General features: G+C 31.9%; 1 protein-coding gene and 1 long non-coding RNA gene across 3 annotated transcripts; both read right to left on the bottom strand.

Moving 5' to 3' along the window:
• Positions 1–2,952: 2,952 nt before the first annotated feature.
• Positions 2,953–4,822, bottom strand: LOC111878687 (uncharacterized). Of its 2 annotated transcripts, XR_002845849.3 has the most exons (5): positions 4,443–4,821; positions 4,212–4,328; positions 3,931–4,035; positions 3,314–3,435; positions 2,953–3,199 (listed from the first exon to the last, which is right to left on the bottom strand). It is a non-coding gene; the product is annotated as an uncharacterized LOC111878687 (long non-coding RNA). The 2 variants fall into 2 exon arrangements; XR_002845848.3 differs by having other exon boundaries at positions 3,931–4,328; positions 4,443–4,822.
• A 3,811-nt stretch (positions 4,823–8,633) lies between these two features.
• On the bottom strand, positions 8,634–13,807 carry LOC111878652 (uncharacterized). Its single transcript, XM_023875166.2, has 15 exons — positions 13,619–13,807; positions 12,420–12,838; positions 12,245–12,338; positions 11,814–12,000; positions 11,468–11,726; positions 11,117–11,332; positions 10,928–11,014; positions 10,693–10,827; positions 10,509–10,622; positions 10,175–10,422; positions 10,008–10,088; positions 9,676–9,907; positions 9,457–9,555; positions 9,176–9,364; positions 8,634–8,945 (listed from the first exon to the last, which is right to left on the bottom strand). The coding sequence occupies exons 2-15, from the start codon at positions 12,741–12,743 to the stop codon at positions 8,847–8,849; spliced, it is 2,364 nt and encodes a 787-aa protein (XP_023730934.1). The 5' UTR covers positions 12,744–12,838; positions 13,619–13,807; the 3' UTR covers positions 8,634–8,846.
• Between the last annotated feature and the right edge of the window lie 6,934 nt (positions 13,808–20,741).

Below are 20,741 nucleotides of genomic sequence, written 5' to 3'. Positions count from 1 at the left end.
ATGTTAAAAAATGGTTAATTACATTAAAAGCCCTCTAAGTATATTAATGTTTTCAAAAATATCCCTCCTTTGGTAATGAGGAATATTGAGGATTCCCATTACAATTACATGGTCGAAAGAAAAGAAAAATCGAAACTAAAACTATTAAAATATGAAAAATAATTTTGACACGTGTCATTATCTTATTAATTTGGACACATGTCATTTTTTGATATTTTTAGATAATTATTTTTTTCATTTGTCATTTTCTCATTTGTTTATATCTTTTTAATTAACACATCATATTTATAACTCCATTAATAATTGCCTTAATTGAAAATAACAAATATATTACAATATTAGTATTAATATAGTATTTAATATGTTTCCTTTTAAATTCAAATTTTAAAATTTAAATTTTAAATTTCAAATCTAAAATTTCAAAATTAAATAAAATTTTATCTAAACTTTTATATTTAATTTTTTGTTTTATCAAACCCGTATAATATACGGGTACCACACCTAGTTATTTACAATTTACCATGCCACAGAAGATATTAAATCGCTTCGGTTTTGAGTTTTAATTGAGAATGAGTTGATTATCAAAGTATAATAGATAAATAGCTTATAAAAATATTCAAATAGATATTTAGAAAATAGTAATGTACTGATTATTTATCTTTTTTTAGAAAATTTCATTTAGCAATTTTAATTAATAACTAATGAGTGAAGACTGACATATGATGCTCGTGTGTGTGTATCAAGGTTGCAGAAAACTCTCGACGTAGGCTCGGCAGTGGTCTGGGTCAAGGGATTAATCGGGGACCATTAATTATTAAAAAAATTATTAAAAAATTAATAAATATAACTAAAAGTAAAAACTATAAAAAGTATTTTTGTAATTTTCTCTGGATTTATTTTACAACTAGTGGTATTTAAATTTTATATATCAAAATATGGTAATATGATTAGGACTCCATCTTTTTATATTAAAAAATTAAAAAAAAAAAGTAAATAAAGAAAAATGGATTCGATTTCCTCCTCAGCCCTCCAAGGCTCCCATAGCATCTCCGACTTCTGCCTGATCGCAAAAGGCTAGGACCGCTAACCATCGTCGTCACCGAGTCTTCATCGTTTTCCAATCCACTTCGACCGATGACCAGAACCTGTAGCTCCTGACTTCTTCTCATGGCGACTGGTACGATGGTATGGATCAAACTTGAAATCGGTGACTGGTACAAATTAAACTTAAAAAAATTTGTTTGGAACATCGAATTGAAGGTGATTGGGTCGATTAGGAGTAGCGATTGAATGAATTTAAAAGACATCAATCACCATCACCGAACATTTCAACCTACAAACACCTATGCGCTCTGATCGTTCTTTTTCTTATTTCTTTTTGGTTCAAAGGTATGTAAAGGTTAGTGGTTTAATTTGGATTAAGATGTGATGGTTGTGGTGATTTTCATTGATGATTTTGACGGTGAACAATGATGGTATAAAAAGTAGATTCGACTGAAACTGTGGGTTGGTGGTAGTATAAGGAGATGAAAACTGATGTTGGTATCGATGGTAGTGGTTGTGGAAGTTCGATATTAGCTTCAATGGCTATGGAATTTCGATGGTGAACAATGGTGGCATAAAGAGGAGGTTCGACTGTAACAGTGGTTTATGTGGGTGTTTGAGTTTTCTTTTTAACAGGTGGTCGAAGGAGGTCGCGATAGTGGCTTCAATAGATGTGGATGTTCAAATCTGGTATCTTTAGTGAGATGGTGCGGTTGTAGATGAGACAGTCGCTAAACACGAACTGAATTTGGTGTTTCTAGTGAAGAAGGAGGGTTGTATAAATGTTGTTCAATAGAGTTGTGAACCAAGTGACAACCATGTGTAAAGATGTATAGAACTGTTAAAAGTTTGGCATCCCACATCGTTGGTGGGATAATAAATAAAGGCACACATAGCTTATAAAAGGAAAGCTGTCTCCTTTGAAAATCAAACCCAACTATGTATTGGGCTAGCTGGCTCCATTGAGCTGGTGGTTAACTTGACCGACTTGGCCCGATTTGGATCAATTTGGGCCGATTTGTACCGAATTGAGCCGACTTTGACCGATATTGACCAAGGTCGATTAGTTAACCCTCTAACACCTATTCGTAGGCGGTTGGAGGCCGCCAAGCGCCTAGGTGCCGATTAATCGGCCGCCTAGACCGATTTTTACAACACTGATATATATATATATATATATATATATATATATATATATATATATATATATATATATATATATATATATATATATATATATATCACTATTGTAAAAATCTCGACTTGCTCCCGATTAATCCCTAGGCGCCTAGCGATTAATCATTGCATAGATAATGAGTGGAACATTATAAAACGATGAAATTTTAACATTTTGAAGAAGTTTTATTTCAATGAAAACTATTTAAGGCATGATTAAAGCTGTATTGATCATATTAACCTATTTTGTTATCATATTAGTGGTATTTATGAACTTTGATATGATATTAGTCATATTAATTTTTTAAAATTCAGCAAATTAACAATTAATGGTCCCCGATAAATCTACGCCTAGCCGATTAATCCCTTGACCCCAGTCCACCGACTAGGTAACGTCGAACGTTTTTTACAACCTTGATATATATATAGACTTAGGTTATTGTATTCAAAGTAATTATTATGTTATCGTATGCATAAATGTAGGCCAATCATTTTACATATTTTAAGAAAGTGATTAATACATATTATTTAATTAAATATAATTGAAAAATATCATCTAATTTAACTAGAAGAGTATTTTAGTCGGTTAACATAGATTTAATAAAGGAAATTTGCATATTTTAAGCTATCAAAGATTCTATTAATTTTAAAAATCTGATTTTACAAATTATAAGGTTTTTAGTTCGGACATTCTGACAGAATATGCTTGAGTATGTTCAAAAATAACAAAAATTCTTGTAGAATAACAAAGCTCTCTAATCATTAGTTGAATAATTAAAACAAAAATTACATTAATTCTTATAGAATACATGTAAGATTTGCTAAGAATTACATTTATTTTTAAAGAATAAAACTAAAAAAACTTTCAAATCGGGAAAAAAACATCAAAATCTAACAAAGGCGCTAATACATTCTAAAGAATAATGTTGCTAAGAATCACTTTCAATTTCATGGCCCATTCTTCAAGCATCAGCTGCTTCTGTAGAAACAAATCCAATGCATAAATCAATGAGAAAAATATTCATATTCCATTCCAACAGAATTGGAATTCGTGATTCCATTATGATAGAATGGGAATTCAAGATTTAGTTACGGTATGCATTTTGTTGGAGCAGGTTGATTTTTCCGGGGAGAATCTGAATCATTTGGTTGTTGCTATTGTTGTTGCAATGGGAAGTTGTACCCTTAGACCATAACATACACTCAATGGATCACCTGTATAGATACACAATTCAGTTTTGATTTTAAGTTAAATAAAAAAATACAATCAATTTTGTCCCAATTTTCTAATTTAGTTATGCAGAATTGACAACAATCAAGAATATACTTATAATTTGTAAGGTTCTTCTAAATTTCAAACCAAGACTTCTCACAAACACTTGGAATGCAAAAATCAAAACTTCATTTGAAGCTAGACCCATTACATTAGAAAGAGACATACAAGGATTCGAGGAGGGATTTGATGAGTATGTTTCTCCAATCACAATATGCCGATTTCATTCATCATCACATTAACTATAGCAAACATTTTGGATCTAAAGTCATGGTTTTGATCTAAGGATTTGAGTTTCTAAATCTAATCCAATCATAAAATTACGAACACGCAAATTAACAAGTCCCACTACTTCTAATCACAATAGAGCAGTAATACATGAATATTTCACTAGAAGAAACTTAAAATCACAATTAATTAAATCAGTGATTACTCACATAAGTTATTAAGGGATATGATGAAGCGAAGACTTGTAAACAACCGTGTTCAATCGAGCAAACTTGCACAGAAACCAATTTCAGAATACAAAGAATTCATGAATCCTGTTTGTTGAAAATCCGTATGAACAGATCGAAGAACGAAGAAACATAGAAAGGAAGAAAGAGTTATGCATCAATTGATAGAACAACAAATAAATATAACAGAAACCGTGGAAAAGAAGAAACAGTGAAAGCTAGTAAAAAATCAACATCAGGGAGGACAATGGTTCGCATGAAACCTGTTGGCTAGGTTTCGCATCGAGTCTGTAACCGTTTGGCTCGGGTTCGTTGTGGTGAACTGCATTGCAATCAACTACGAATGACTCGGATTCGTAACTCCATCTGTAAGCGAATATCTGTGAAATTGACTCGAAACAAATAGGTTGACCAACGAAAAGTCAAAATTGGTTCACCTGCGAACATTTGCTTTGGGTGTACAACAACAAAAATTGGACAAAAACGACACTTACCTATTGAGTGCGACAACATGGGCGACCGATTAAAGATGATCGAATCAGGGTAGGGTTTTGATTGGGCGGTTGCAGAAGCCCTTGCTTTCGCGACTTTGTTGGTGGAAGGAAATCATGTGAGGTTGAGTGGTCAGGATGTTGAGAGAGGTACTGTCCCAGAGCTTCCACCATAGCTCCTTCCTACTGAGACTCCCGATCTCAACGCTAAACACGAGAACAAGTATCGAAGTCGCTTTCTCAACTCCCCTTGCGATTGATTGAAATGTCCCGCTGTATGAAGAAGACGATGAAGGGCATCCCAACAAAAGGGTCGCTGGTGGTGTCGATTTGTTCAATTTAGGGTTTTCAGAATTGGTTTTTAGATAAAGAGGGGAATGAGATTTAGACTGGAGAGATACCATGATTCTAGGGATTATTTTTAGAATTTATTAAACAAATGACTAAATTACCCTTATTTGTCTATTTAATTATTTAATTTTTTATTTAATTTTGATTGACCCACATTTATGCATACAATAACACAATACTTAGTTTAAACACCTGAACCTAGCTCTCTCTCTCTCTCTCTCTCTCTATATATATATATATATATATATATATATATATATATATATATGTGTGTGTGTGTGTGTGTGTGTGTGTGTTTGTTATCAATTTTAAGTTTTGAATTTAACAGTAGGGAATTACTTAATAAAATTTTACTATAAACTTTTTAGGGCCTTAATTTAATTTTCGCACAAGGCCTCTAGTCGGGACCTGCAAATGGATGACTACAAACTAATATGTTACTTTGATTTAGGGTTTATTTGAATAATATTGTAATCTTTCTTGATAGTTAGTAGACAACAATCCAAGAAAAGTTGTGTTGCATTGCGCCAAACAAATTACACAATTTAATGATCACTATATGTTCGATAAAATGACCAAGTAAGTGAATGAGTGTGAACTAATATGTTAATAAGGTTAATGGGTTGGTGGGTGGCTCTGCAATCTTTCATGATGGTCAAGCAAAATCATATAACTATTTTCATATGGTGCATTTGCACATCTCTTGTTTTAATGATGACCAAACGAAACATTCATTGTATTTTGTAAAGGGTTTTTGACACTGTAGCACAACTAAGTTTGACGAATTTACACATGTAGTCACTCAAGTATTTTTTGTGCTCAATTAGTCCTTAAAGTAAGAAATCACATATCAATTACACCATTATGCAGCTGGAAACTGGAACAACCGGTTCCATCACTGATGAGGCATTTAAATAAATTTAATAAAAGTGTTTTTGTAGTCCACGTATGCAACAAGTCGCATTTAAGTAAATTAGACAAAAAAATGGCTTTAGATCGTTGATCAATGCAGCCAAGTCTAGTTACTTTCTTCTTCCATTCACTTTTTCTTTCTCTGGATGTCGGCGATGCTCTGGCGACCAAACCCAACCAGTCGTGGTGAAGGTGTCTGAGAATGAAACAACCCAACCAGCCAAGAGTACATTTCAAATTAACAAAGATGATGATCAGATCGGTTAAGATAAAACATGAAATCAGATCAATTTATGTACCATATGAGATTATGCTTCAATCCCAATCTATGCTTTCCACGAACACATCCAGGCTTGTTGAACTGATTAGCGATCCATGAGGATTTTTTTCATCTTTAGATACGCCCTTTTCCTCAAATCACCATGATCATTATCATCGATTTCATATCGGTGACTGAAACGCACTAAATGGGTAAATCATGGGCGATGAACGATGGATGGAAGAGGCAGATGCTGCATAGATAGGGTGTTGGAGTAACAACAATCCATTGAGAATAGATCGGATCAAAGGAAAAGAGATGGAGTGTCGAATTTTGACCTAAGGAGGTGTGGGTAGCAAAAGTAAGAGTGTACAGAGAGTGAAACGACAGGAAATTGGCGGATTCGACGAATTGCCACCATGAACGGTAAACGTAATAGAGGACGGATCGATGAACATAACAAAGACATAGTTGCACAAAGATATGTCAGACGATGGAGATCTATAAGCATGTTGAAGTATATCATCGACATCCACCACCATTGCGTCTTCATCGGAGGCAACGACACCATAAACGAGACCATTATGTGTGTGTATGAGAGAGAGAGAAAGATGCCCTCGCCGGAAACCTGCAAATATATGCAATTTTTTTACCTCCAAATCGTAAAGCAAAACCCTTAAATCATATATTTCTCTAAAATATGTCTGCTTTGAAGTGTAGCTTGGTTTATCAAATACAAGTATGTAGTGTAAAGGAGGCACCTGCTTTGTGAAGAAGAAAGGGGAGAAACCAGAAAAGAAAGTTAGAGAAGAAGAGCAAGAGGGTGAGATGGGATAAGGGGTGGGCCCATCCATATTCATTCTTTTATACAAATAGGTTTGATTTAGTGTGATGAGGTGGCCTATTGTGGCGATATAGGTCAAACCAAGTCAACATTTACCTTTAAATCGGTTAAAATATCACTCGTTTCTTTATTTCGAAGGTAATTTCTTACTTTAAGGACTAATTGAGCACAAAAAATACTTGAGTGACTAGATGTGTAAATTCGTCAAACGTGATTGTGCTACAGTGCCAAAAACCCTTTTGTGAAATCTTATTTACATAATTTTGTTCAAAGATCACATGAAGAAATATTTATCCAAAAATTCAAGTGTTAGGACATAAAAATTGCCCTCATGTATAAATCAAAAGAATTGTTGTGAAAATGGTCATTCTCATTTGAAAAAAGCATCAGAGGTAAATTTGTCAAAACTTTTGATTGGTGAAACACTTCATAAGTGGTGTTATGGTTCTACCATAACAAAGACCTTTACATACAATGATGGTGGTGGCATCAACTTCATAGAGAGAGAGAGAGAGAGAGAGATGTGGTAGTCGAGCTCAGTACTAGCCGCACACCATGAAAGGTGTGCACCGCGTCCAAGATGGCACAACAAAAATCATTTAAAGATCAATCTTTATTAAACAAGTGTCTCTTTGAAGCCCAAATTGTAATTCTTACTATTCATACAAATTGACTTAAATGTCTAATATATTTTAGTTATCATCGTACGAGCGTGATGGAAAACAAACAATATGCTTTGTCGTCAAGCCTTTTTGTATCATAAAGTCAATTCTTTTGAATACTACATTAATAGATCTATGAGATATAACATTGTTATGCATGATCCTTTGTATTTTGTTAGGAAGTTTCACCGCATCTGACGCGAGAAAATCAAACGTATGAAATAAAAATGATATGAACACGTGTTTATCTTTTAAAATAATAATAATAATAATTTGAAAAAGTGGCTTATATTTTATATTGGAATAATGTCGTAATCTCAAAAGATGTTGCAAAAACGATATAGTTTCATTTATTTCTTTATTGGGATTATTTATTAATTGTATTCTATTAAATATATTGATTTTCTTCATGGTTGTCGTAATGGTATCTTGATGGTAGATTATTTTTATGTCTAAATTTGGAAGTTGCTATTTTTAGGAATCTAGGACATTAAACCAATGACTTTACTTCTCGTTTTCAATCATATGATATGTTTGCATTCTTATATTAATATCAGTTACATTAAATGAGATGAATTTAATGGAGGTTTTAATATATTGTGGTATATATCCATTTTATCTAATTATTTTGTTAAAAATAGCCAAAAGTACGGACTTTGCAAAAAATAGTCATTGACATCGAAGATGAGGTTAGGTCGTATGAGACCCATCTGCGGTTTCATTCTTCATCAGAGATTTTTCTTTTATTTAGTTCAAATGTGTTGAAACGAAGATGAATATCATATGTTGTTACGTGCTACCATTTATGAACTTCATCTAGTAGCTTGTAAGATTTTACGCTTTAATACGATAATATTAGAATAGAAGATGAATAGTAATGACGAAGATGTGTCAATGAAATCGCATATCGCTGATGCCCATATGGGATTTCATTGTCGAAATCCCATGAACAAAGAATAAACAAAATCACATATCATATGAAAAAATGATATATTTTTAGTTTCAGTTTACTAATATTATTTTACATTATGTTTAAATATTTATAGAATGATAGGAAATTTCATTGAACTAAATTAAAATTTAATAAACTATCAAACTCAATGGATGGATGCCCTTGGTTCAAGTAACGAACAAGTAACATGTAAATAAATAAATAAAATCATGCATTCACCACCAATGTTTTATTTCCTTCTTTTATAAACACAAGATGAGCAAAACTGGGCACAAATTTTCCCCTCAAAATTCAAATATACTACCAAAACAACGAAATTGGCTTTCGCATGTACCCAAAATCAGTTTCAATAAATATAATTATATAAAACACTAAACGATCTTTATACCACTGTGTAGATGCCTCCAACTATAACATATGTTCTTCACTATACTTTGAGTAAGCATTCTTTCGGTATGCCAGTCTCATTTTTCATATTTGTGTGTTGCCTTCTCCAAGGGTCGTTATATAATTTGTAATGCAATATCTAGCAAAAAAATATATATATTCATTTCATCAGCCTTATTCTTCGCAGGACAGGACATGACATGACAGAAAATGTTGTACTCTATTTGACACACATAAGACAAAATTTACAATTTTTGTCCAACCCAAAAAGTTGGGACACATATGCAAAAGACATGAATGCCCTTCTCATCCTTACGATTAAAAATAGTCCTAGAAAACTTAAAGTAATATGTATGAACGTTTATATACCTGTATGAATGTTGTAAAAACATCATCGTCATCACTTAACTCGGACAACTTTTCGGCCCAATCATTAATATGCCCAAAAGAAGATTTTTGTCTTTCAGCCTCGAGCAAAATTGAACCACGATACAAGTATCTTTGCCAGATTTTCTTCACATTTGCCAATCTGAATTCTATTTCTGTTTCATTGAACCCCTACATGAACAACCATCATATCAAATTCAATACTTGTAAACATAATTGCATGTTTATCAAGTGCTAGAAAAAAATAATGAAATCTAAATTACCCGAAGGATATTTACGAGGTTTGGTATTTCGTCTTCACCTAATCGAACAGCAAAACTCTCATAGTTGAGCACGTTCTCCCATGGCAAAAAGATCCCATCCTGAACATGAAAAATTGTTTAGGAAAACCAAGGAGCCGTTTCTTAATGGGTTAAGCACTTAACATGTTGACTTAATCTGGACATAATGACTTAATGGGTTAAGCCAAGAAGGTTAGAGACCTGAATAACCACAGGAATGCAACCTTGCAAAATACTATCTTCCATTCTACCACTCCATCCATCACCCGGCATAACTCCACAAAAAACTGAACTCGCCAAATCTTCATGATAACTTTCGGAAGGATGCGCGATCACAATCACATCTTCCGCGTGTTGTTTCCCGAGCTGCCCGTTTTTATTTGGGGCAGACCCGAATTCTTCAGCTAATTTTTGCCGTATACCCATACTATACCTGCATCACAAAAATCAATTGAATGCAAATTAAAATCAAAATTAGGGTTTTTTATGAACATAAATGACCATTTTTTTAAATTGAATATATGTACACTTACGTGGCTTCAGGCCTTCCACGTTCATAAGCTGGCCCCAAATTTCCGTTGAAGTAAAACAATGTTTTTCGCTCCTCACGAGGCCTGTGCACATGAAATAATTACACTAAGTTTGAGAGATAGAAATAGCAAAAACGTGTTTTTTTTTTTTTGATGTTTGACTTTTATACCTATCCCAAAGCTTTAAGGTCAAAGAGGTGACATCTGGGCGCTTCCATGCTGGAATTACTAAATCTTTTTCTGGATCAAAACAAGAATGATTGCCCCTTTTATCTGAAGGGACCTGATCCCAATTATCAGCCCAATAGGCTGTGGTTGAATGGTTGTGCTTTGAATTTGTGTTGCCCCAATGAACCAACATCATGCTGTTCCATATCTCCTTTGGTGCATAACAAGCACCTTCATCCCATGAAAAAGACTGCAAAAAAAATAAATCAAGATTATAACCAAATTTCTTTTTATCTATCTTATCATCAAGTGGACGACCATATACTCAAATCATACCCAAATGTGATCTTTTCCAGATGACCGATTCCAGTATGGGTATTGTTCAACAATATGATCATGTGCTTTCTTGTAAAAATCGAGAGTGAAAGAGCTTCTCAAACCCCTATGTTCCTGAAAACATGAACAAATCAAACATAAATATCAGTAAAAAATTAAAAATAAAGTATTTATGTCACTGTACCTCCATGCTCAAATGGGGTGCATCATCAGCACGAGTTATGATACAAGAATCAAGAACAGGAACAAAATAATAATCCGCTTCTTCACCATTTAATGTCCGATGTGGACTAGCTAACATGCTTTCGTACATTGCTATCTGCAAACAAACAACGCATCATAAATTTGCTTAATTTTAAATTCAATCTTCAATTTTTCACATAACAAAAGTAATTTAGAAAGATGATTATCTATAATACCTGAGAACCATATAGCTGCTCCGTCCATATAGTAGCATTATCCTGATCATAGATCCTATTTACACACTCGAGCTTAAAATGACGACCCTGTAATTCAAAGATTTACAAATTGAGAATCAATAAAAAAAAAAAAAAAAAAAAAAAAGAAGAAGAAAGACATCGTTTACAATTAGGGTTTTGCATTCTAACCTCGAGTAGGATACTGTTAAAATCGGGAGGCAAATCATACACGTAAATCAGCGGCCTTTTCTTTTCCACCACCGCTTTTAAACCGACGATACTTTTTGTCACTTGTTCGTTGTCAGGAACAGTAACCTGAGAGGGTCGAAGCCACTGTGGCCAATCTTGAATAGAAGAATGAACAGATGGAATGCTACAATCTACTCCATACCACCCATTCTCACACTGCATATAACCAAAAAGGACATTCTACTTTTAAAAAACTCTACCCAATTATAGCATTCTACTTTCAAACTTTCAAAGTACAATGTTATAATGTAATAAGAAGAAATGGAAGTATGCTGCTATTTATTGTTATACCTGACAGAATCCACCCCGACAATGGCCTTGACCTGAGCATTGGTTAATACAAGTAGATAACACAGGTGTCTCACAAAAACGCCCAAAAAGACCATCATATTTACAATCACATTCTTCTTTAAATTTCACCTTCAAATCATAAGCTTCAACAGGATCCACATTACACCATCCGGGCAAGCTCCCGTTTGTTGTGAAAATATTGTCATGGTCTGATTTTGACCAGTCAACATCTTTCGGGCCACCGGGTTCAGAAGGTAAACTGTGTTCATTGAATTGTAAATAAGAAAATTATATATAAATTTGGTGGAAATAAAGATATTTAATTATTTATAGTTCGTGGGCTTACATCATTTGAAACCCACATGACTCTGCAACAGGGCGATTTGGGTATTTTGTTCCTTCCCCACAAAAGCACATTGCTCGTGTTGTGTCACAATGTGTAGAGCAAATTGAAACAACCCATCGGCCGTATGGTAGCTCTTCTGTTGCCGGATAATTACAACTTAATTCTAGTCTTTCAGAACATTTCTCTCCTGTTTCACCAAAAAAAAAAATCAAGATTGCTTAATTCTGAAAAAGGGTTATTCTTCTGGCAACTCCTAAGCTGGCCCACACTGGGAGTGATGTAAATCATGTACACAATAACCTGCTAGGTGGCTGACACAAGAGCCTAGGGCCCACAAGGAGCCCAATCCACATTGGAACTGAAACTCTCACACACAGCAGCTGATGAGACTCAAACCCTAGGGTGTATCTACACATTGAGGAAGTACTAACCACTAAATCCATGAAAGCATCGGCATTGACCAAGTTCATGATTACAAATGCCTTGACCACTACACCCATCTTCACATTTCTTCCCACTGATTGGCTATCAAAATAACCGCAAACTATAAGCCAAGATTAAAAAAAAATTGAAAATGAAATTTTAAAAATCACAAACTTGTGGTACCTCAAGAACTTTTATGCTAGTGGCAACTGAACTACATGCGGATAACCATTGACCAATCTCAGCCTTCCATGGTGCACCACGATATACAACCGCTTTATGCAAGTCAGCTGGAAACGTTGCATTTAAAGGCAAAATGTGCTTGTTTTCCACATTGATTGTTTCATTAATTGGGATACAAGAGTCTTTTACTTGCTTATATCCAAAGTAATCAAAAGAAGGCACAGAAGGAAACAAGAACATATGAACTATTGAAACCAATGTGACAAGTGAAGCAACTGTTGCTATCAGTGACCATGAACAAGTCAACTTCTGTAACGAGATCATGGTCAACCCCAGAAACTAGTTCCTCAATTTGCATGAACTAATTTATTTAGTTGACTTTTTGGAACAATATTTTCACCTCTCGAAAGGCCAATAACCTAAAAATCAAGAATGTTAAACAGGTCAGACACAAAGATATGAAAACCTTCACTAGATGCGTATAGTTCTCATGGTTTTGATTGGGTTGAAAGGTATATAATATAGAGAACTCAAAAAGTCAACTCCATGAATTTCCCCCAAAAGATTTTCCTTCGATTCTCTACAGTGATCCTTTAAGCTCACAATTTGTTCTCAAAATGCAAACACGAGTTGGTTACATTCAATAGATCAACTCCACATTTAAACATCCTAAATCCGTTTGAACAAAATGAATTCGATTCAGTTCATACGTTTCAAAACAAGAGTTCAAAATTACAAATTGACACTGGTCAATGACGAATTAAATAGTAAGTCTAAATGATTACTTCATGAACACGATTCAAATGACCTTTACTTTTTAACCTCCACAATTAAATAATCTGGAAAGCGAACTTTAGAACATACTAAATGAATCCAAGCACAATCTTAAATTCTTAATTAACATGTTGAGAACTTCAAAAAACGCTACAGATGTTCAGTGAATACAATCCAACTGTTTTCAATTTCTTCCAAACCCATACAAAAAGCTCAATTTATACAAAATTGTTCAATTGCATAGTACAATATGTTCGTCGCAGAAATGGGTCATGCTTACTTCACCAGATCTCATTAGAAATCAGGCAAACTCAAATTACTTCTCAAAATAAAAAAGTTTTCGAAATTGGAAGTTGGTATAATCAGATTTGATGCCAACTCACAAACATAACAAACGAAACAAATAGATGAATGAACCAACTTACCAATTGAATGAAAAGGTTTCCTCAGAAATTACATACAGAGAGAAACGACAAGAGGAAAGAGGTGGAAGTCGCCACGTCTGGGTGACGGAGAAGAGCTCCAGAAGTAAATAATGGTGACGGCCGAAAGAATTCTCGAAAGTACCCCCGGCAATGATGGGTAATGTGCAACTGTAGATTTCCGTGTTTGGGGGGTATGTCTGTCAAATGACACACCACTTATATGCATGAAGTCATGAACTCAAGATTCCGATTTGAATCCGAGAAGTTGACTCACTTTATTCCCGAAATAAATGTATGTATTTACTAATGAAAATTATTTTATTGTTTATTTTTTATAATACTATATTTTTATATTTTTATTAAAATCGACTTCAAATTATTTGACATTTTATTATTTTATTAATTTCGATTTCTAACTAAACATATTTTCAAACAAATTTCAATAGTTGTCTACTAAATTGAACATATTGATCTTCATATATTTAAAATAATGTTTAATAAATTCTTCTTCTATTTTATTTAGTTATTTTTAAACATATCATATTTTAAATATTTTAAACAAATATTATATATATATATATATATATATATATATATATATATATTAAACATTATTTTAAATATATGAAGACATTTTCGTAAAGGCAATACTATAATAAAAACAATTAATTAGGTAAACAAATAAAAAAAATATATTTTCAAGTAGAATAAAATTCAACGTACAAAATTAAAATATAATTAAAAAATTGAGTTATATGTATAAAAATATTAACGGACATTATACTAACATTCAATATATATCTACTGTTTAATAAAAAATAAATAAAAATATTATATCTTCCAACCATATTAAATGATGATAAGTTCTTTTGAATAGCAAAAAGTTATAAAAAAATTAATTAGAAAAAACCCCAAATTTCTTTAAAAAAAACCTTGTAATCAAATCACTCACATCACATCTTTAATTATTTTTTATTATTATATTTCTTTTTTGTTTTTAGTCTCTTTTATGAACTTGTTTATAAATATTAATTTTCTTTTAATTTTATTTAATTAATTAATGAAGTAATTTTCATTTTAATATAATTTATTATTAATTTTTTTATTTAGATGATTTTTCTGATTAATGTATTTTTTTATAACTTTTTTCTCTTTCTTTTTAATTTTTTTAAAGATTTTTCACAATTAGACTTTGTTTGGATTGATTTTTTTATTTTTATTTTCTATATTATGTTTTAGATTTTATATACGCTAATTCGAAAATAATTTTAAAAAACTTGGATCATAATAAATTGTACATGGTTATAAAATACATATCTCATGTAAAAATCCAATGAAAACCGATTGAGATTTAACCAAAATTCAATAGCCTACCTACCGTAATTAATATTTTTTACAAGAAAACAAATCATTTGAATACACAACTATTTTTATAATGTTTATTTTTTGTAAATTTGCTTTTTAACTTGGCATTTGTTCATATCCTAAAAAAAATAATGGAAACAAAATATGTTTTGTTGGCGTTAATATTTTGCGGCTTTGGAATATTTTAACGTTCGTTTAGTAAAAAAATAGTGCAAAAAATATGTCTTGTTCGCTTTATTTTTTATGACTTAAGAGTATTTTTATTTTTTGACGTTTTGTTCTCATCAAACTAAATAAGAATGCAAAAGTCACTTTTCAGTTTTGATGTTATATATATATATATATATATATATATATATATATATATATATATATATATATATATATATATATATATATATATATATATATATATATATATATATATATATATATATATATATATATATATATATATATATATATATATATATATATAGGGCTAGATTATTTTCTTTCTTATATTTATTGTGTGCTAGAATGTACCAATAGCGTTTTAGTAAATTAAATAATTATTTAATCAAATAAATATAGATATTAAATGATTTCCATAATTATATGTATATTAAATGATATCCATAATTATAATTATTTTTTATGGAAACTAATTAAATTTGTCATTAATGTCAGCAATAACATTCTTTCAGAATGAATTTGCATCTAGGCTTTTATATATGAGTTCGTATTTTGTTTCATTACTCACTCACTTAAAATACAAAAAAAATTGAATGGAATATGAAGAACGAGAGTGTATTCTACTAGAATACATTATTATTCTGCTGGAATACACTTTCATTCTTCTAGATAGGAATTCATTATGAAATAATATTTTTGTTGACATTAATGACGAAATTAATTCGTTTCCATAAAAATGAGTTATAAGTATGGATAACATTTAACATACATATAATTAATACTAAATTCGTATTGGTGCATTCTAACACATAATAGATGTGAGAAACATTTGAACCTACCTCTCTCTCTCTTTATCTCTCTCTCTCTCTTTCTCTCTCTCTCTCTCTCTCTCTCTCTATATATATATATATATATATATATATATATATATATATATATATACACTAATAAAAGAGTAATCTTTTTGCCAAGTGTCATAATATTAGAACTCCTAATTAATATGATGTCACTTGTCATTCTATTAATTCTCTATTTTAAATTCATTAAACCTCCTAATTAATGTGATGTTATTTGTCAATCTATTTATTCTTTATTTTAAATTTAAATTTTAAATTTTATATTATTGTTTTCATTAGTTCACAAATAAAAAGACTCTAATATATATGATAAATTAATTCCACATATTTATTTGAATCAATAATTATAATTTTACATAACTAATAAAAAAATCTCTTAATTAATAATGTATTTAAAATTTTATATAAAATAATTGATTAATAATTTTGAATTTTTTACTATGAATATTTAATTAATTTTGTAACCGTGGTTTCCACGGGTTATAAACTAGTATATATATATATATATATATATATATATATATATATATATATATATATATATATATATATATATATATATATATATATATGTTACCCACATTTATTGTGTGTTATAAGAATTTAGTAAAATTTAAATTATTTTTTAATTAATTAAGGATAGATATTAAATGATATCCATAATTGTATTTATATTAAATGAAATCTATATTTATAATTCTTTTTTTATTGAAATTAATTAAAGTCGTCATTAATGTCAACAATAATATTTTTTCAGAATGAATTTACATCTAAGTTTTCATGTATGGGGTCGGGTTTTATTTCAGTACTCATTCACTCAAAATACAACGAAGTTGTCTGGAACATGATGACCGTGGGTGTATTATAGCATAATAAAATTGTATTCTAGCAGAATGAAATTGTATTTTAGTATAATACGCTCTCATTCTCCATGTTCCATGCAACTTTGTTGTGTTTGAAGTAAGTGTGTCCTAAAATAAAACACAAAGTCATACATGAAAACCTAGATGCGAATTCATTCTAAAAGAATATAATTGATGATAATAATAGCGAATTTAATTAGTTTCCATAAATAAAAAACAATATAATTATGAATATCATTTAATATACATACAATTATGGAAATCATTTAATATCTATCTTTATTTGATTATATAATATTTTAAATCTTACTAAATTTTTATTTGTTCATTCTAACACACAATAGATATAAGGAACACATGAACCTAGTCCTATACATACATATATATATATATATATATATATATATATATATATATATATATATATGTTGGATTATTGTCAAAGTCCATAACTATATTTGGTATGTACTTAACCCGGTTGTGCATGGTCTTTTTGGGTTGCCTTCACCAAAGCAACTTGGTTGTAGGAATAATATAGAAAGAGGTAAGTATGGTTTATTAATATATTAAAAGGTTAATATATTAAAAGAGAAATCATATTTCTTTAATTAACATTGGTCAAGAATTAATTAAGAATTAGTTTTGTGATCAAAAAAGTTAATTAAACTTAAGGGGTTAAACTGTAACTATGTGATAATTACAAAGTTAGGCAAGGAAACCCTAATAGATAGGGTGGACGAATTCTAGGGATAAAGCCTTAATAATTCGTCCATGATAAGGATTCTAGAATTATCTTATGGGTTGCTTGGTGGCTAAGTAACCAGATGAGGATAATGACTGAAACCCTAATTCCTACCCCTATATAAAGGACCCTTGGGCATGGAAATTTTGGCCACTTGTACCCTAGGATCCTAGAGCCGAAATTCTCATCTCCCCTCTCTCTCTTGCTTCCTCCAATTGATATTAGTGTTTGTGATTCATTAGAGGCACAACACTTGAGGTGCTAAAGTTCTCAAGGCTTCACGATCTTCAATCAACAACAAGGTAATCATATAGATTTGTTTATGATGTTAATTTCGAATATCATATGCTAGATCTAGGATTTGAAAGTCTTGGATGAATGCGTATACAATAGAGAAACCTAGATCCAAGCATTAGGGCTTACATGAGCAGATATGATGTTCTTTTGGCTTAAACCCATCAATATATATATATATATATATATATATATATATATATATATATATATATATATATATATATATATATATATATTGTCCAGTTCCGATGAAAACTCTTTTTTCAGTGAGAACTCGTAAGGACATCTTAAAAAATTTTATAAATACAAATCATAAAATCGAGTATGGTACTATATTAGAGAGAAAAAAATTAGAAAAAAAAATTTGGTCATTAAAATTGAATTATGGATCATAAAAAGTGAATCATGGATCATAAAAATGATCTATGATCCAATATAGCACTATGCTTTATTTTATGTTTTGTATTTTTTTTTTCAATTTTTTTAAAGTGTCCTTACGAGTCCTCACCGAAAAAAGAGTCTTCACATGGTCATATATATATATATATATATATATATATATATATATATATATATATATATATATATATTGTTTAGATATAAACTCTTCTCTCACTATATATAATATAAAGTAAAAATAAAAAAAATTATAATGAAACAATGTAATTAACAAGACAAACTCTAAGACTAAGCGGAGTGGGACTCGCCACTTGTCTCGCCAGCCTTGCTAGAACACCTACCCCTAGCGCTCGCTAGGGGAGTCGCCATCGGAGAGGCGCTAACCTTTTGGCGAGAAAAGAGAGATGGTGAGGAACGAATTTGATTGGTGGGAGTAGGGTTTGACTGTGCTTTAAATTGTAATCGTTTCTCTCGTGTGCTTCTTCTCGCCCCCTGTTTCTTCTTCTTCTTCTTCTTCTTCGTCTTCAGTCACTTTGTGTCGTATTCAATCCGGATATTTTCCAAGCGTTTCTTTTCTCCGAGTTCCCAAAGATTTGATAAACGTGAAAACCCTAGTTTTTGCTTCGTCCGATCAGATTAGGGCACATGAAGGGGATTCACGCTCAAAGGTTAGTTTTGTTATTTAAGTTATTAAACTGCACGTATTGGTTCATTGGATTGGATTAATGGAGTCTTAAATTGCATATGTTTTAAGGGGTATCAGTATTTGGTGATTTTAGTTGGCTTAAGGTAAAATCCCAAAATTCATGACCAAAAATTTCATTTTTAATTACGTAATTATAAAAGCTAGTACTCTAAAAACATTCATAGTGTCATCACATGGCATAATCAAAATCATTATCCAAAACATGTCATAAGAAAACAACATCATAGTACAACTCCCAAAGATCTCATGTACAGAAAATCATAGTGTGATGTGTTGCAATCATATCGGCTCCTTTCCTTTCGAAGAAGAAGTACCTGAAACCAAAACTGAAAACCGTAAGCACGAAGTTTAGTGAGTTCCCCCATCATACCACATACCATACAAATAAACATATTGCTTAGCATATTCCGGTGCTGGCCTACCCCTTCGGTCTCTTTCAACCGGTAACTGCCTAACATATCAGGGTGTTGGCCTACCCTTTCAGTCTCTTTCAACCGATAATCGCCTAGCATATCAGGTTGTTGGCCTACCCCTTCGGTCTCTTTCAACTGGTAACCACCTAGCATATATGGGTGCTGGCCTACCCCTGTCGGTCTCTTTCAACCGGTTACGGGGTCTATTTCACCCTTACCACTACCACATAATGTCCTAGCATATAATCACATAAATCACATACTACCTAGCATATATGGGTGTTGGCCTACCCCTTCGGTCTCTTTCAACCGGTTACAGGGTCTACTTCACCCCCTACCACTACCACGTGATAACATAGCATATAAGCACATAAATCTCAAAAGACAGTGGCATACCAGACAATTATCACAAAGTAAATCATCTATTTTGTAAAAAACTACTAATGGGCTAACATTGGTGCCTTCGGCCCACTCATATCGGGAAGGTAACTCACATCAACTATGTGTGCCGAAATCGTACTCCTCAGATGGCTCGGGACTCCTCTCCCTAAAGCATAATAAGTCCCTTAGTTAGTTATTGGGTCCAAGTATGACTCCCTTATGGCCCAACTTCTAATTCATGTCCCAAGGCAAGGTCCCCTAGTCCTTGCCCTAATGGGCCTTTTCCCCCAAGGCCCAACCCATAATCAATTTAAGGTCCAAGTCCATTCCTTTGAGCTTTAAAGCCCAATAAGGCCCAAAAAGGCTCAATACCATAAATCCCAGTCCTAGGCCCAGAGGCCTTACTCCACAGTGGGTCATGAGGCCCAACAATTTCAGGCCCAAACTCCTAAGGCCCAAAAACCCATGTTAACCACTCTACATGCGTACGCGCGGTTTACCTGGCACGTGACTTCATAGTTCATATGTAAAACTAGAAGCATAAGACTAAAGATGAAAGACTAAAGACGTACGACTAAGGATGAAAGACATGAAAAAAAATACTTGACGCTAAAGACGTATAACTCCAATATATAAACATAACTCCAATATGACCTGTACTTAACTCCCCTAACCTCGTAACCCTACAATGTTATCCTCTTTATGATTTAATCCAAAAATATAGTTCTAAGGATCAAGTGAAAAGCCATACATTAAGGTTGATAGGGATATAACAACAATTGTTGATGTTGGAAGGGGGAATGAGTGTAGAAGGAAGTAGAAAGAGATGTAGCATGTGGTGGATTTAGAGTAATGTTTTTTAAAGGTAAAGGGGTAAAAAAAAAGGTAGCTGAACTTAATAAAAAACAATAAAAAAAATAAAATTT

The sequence above is a fragment of the Lactuca sativa genome, chromosome 9, assembly GCF_002870075.4.
Source record: "Lactuca sativa cultivar Salinas chromosome 9, Lsat_Salinas_v11, whole genome shotgun sequence".
Lineage (NCBI taxonomy): Eukaryota > Viridiplantae > Streptophyta > Magnoliopsida > Asterales > Asteraceae > Lactuca > Lactuca sativa.
Note: the sequence above shows the minus strand (reverse complement) of the source record. Positions and strands in the feature narration are given on the sequence as shown.

Excerpts from the sequence above, each read along its gene's own strand:
- LOC111878652 (XM_023875166.2), bottom strand. The coding sequence starts at position 12,743 with ATGATCTCGTTACAGAAGTTGACTTGTTCATGGTCACTGATAGCAACA. Across the intron at positions 11,333-11,467 it reads GTCGGGGTGGATTCTGTCAG|TGTGAGAATGGGTGGTATGG; the intron begins GTATAACAATAA and ends GGTTATATGCAG. Across the intron at positions 9,908-10,007 it reads CGTGGAAGGCCTGAAGCCAC|GTATAGTATGGGTATACGGC; the intron begins GTAAGTGTACAT and ends TTTGTGATGCAG.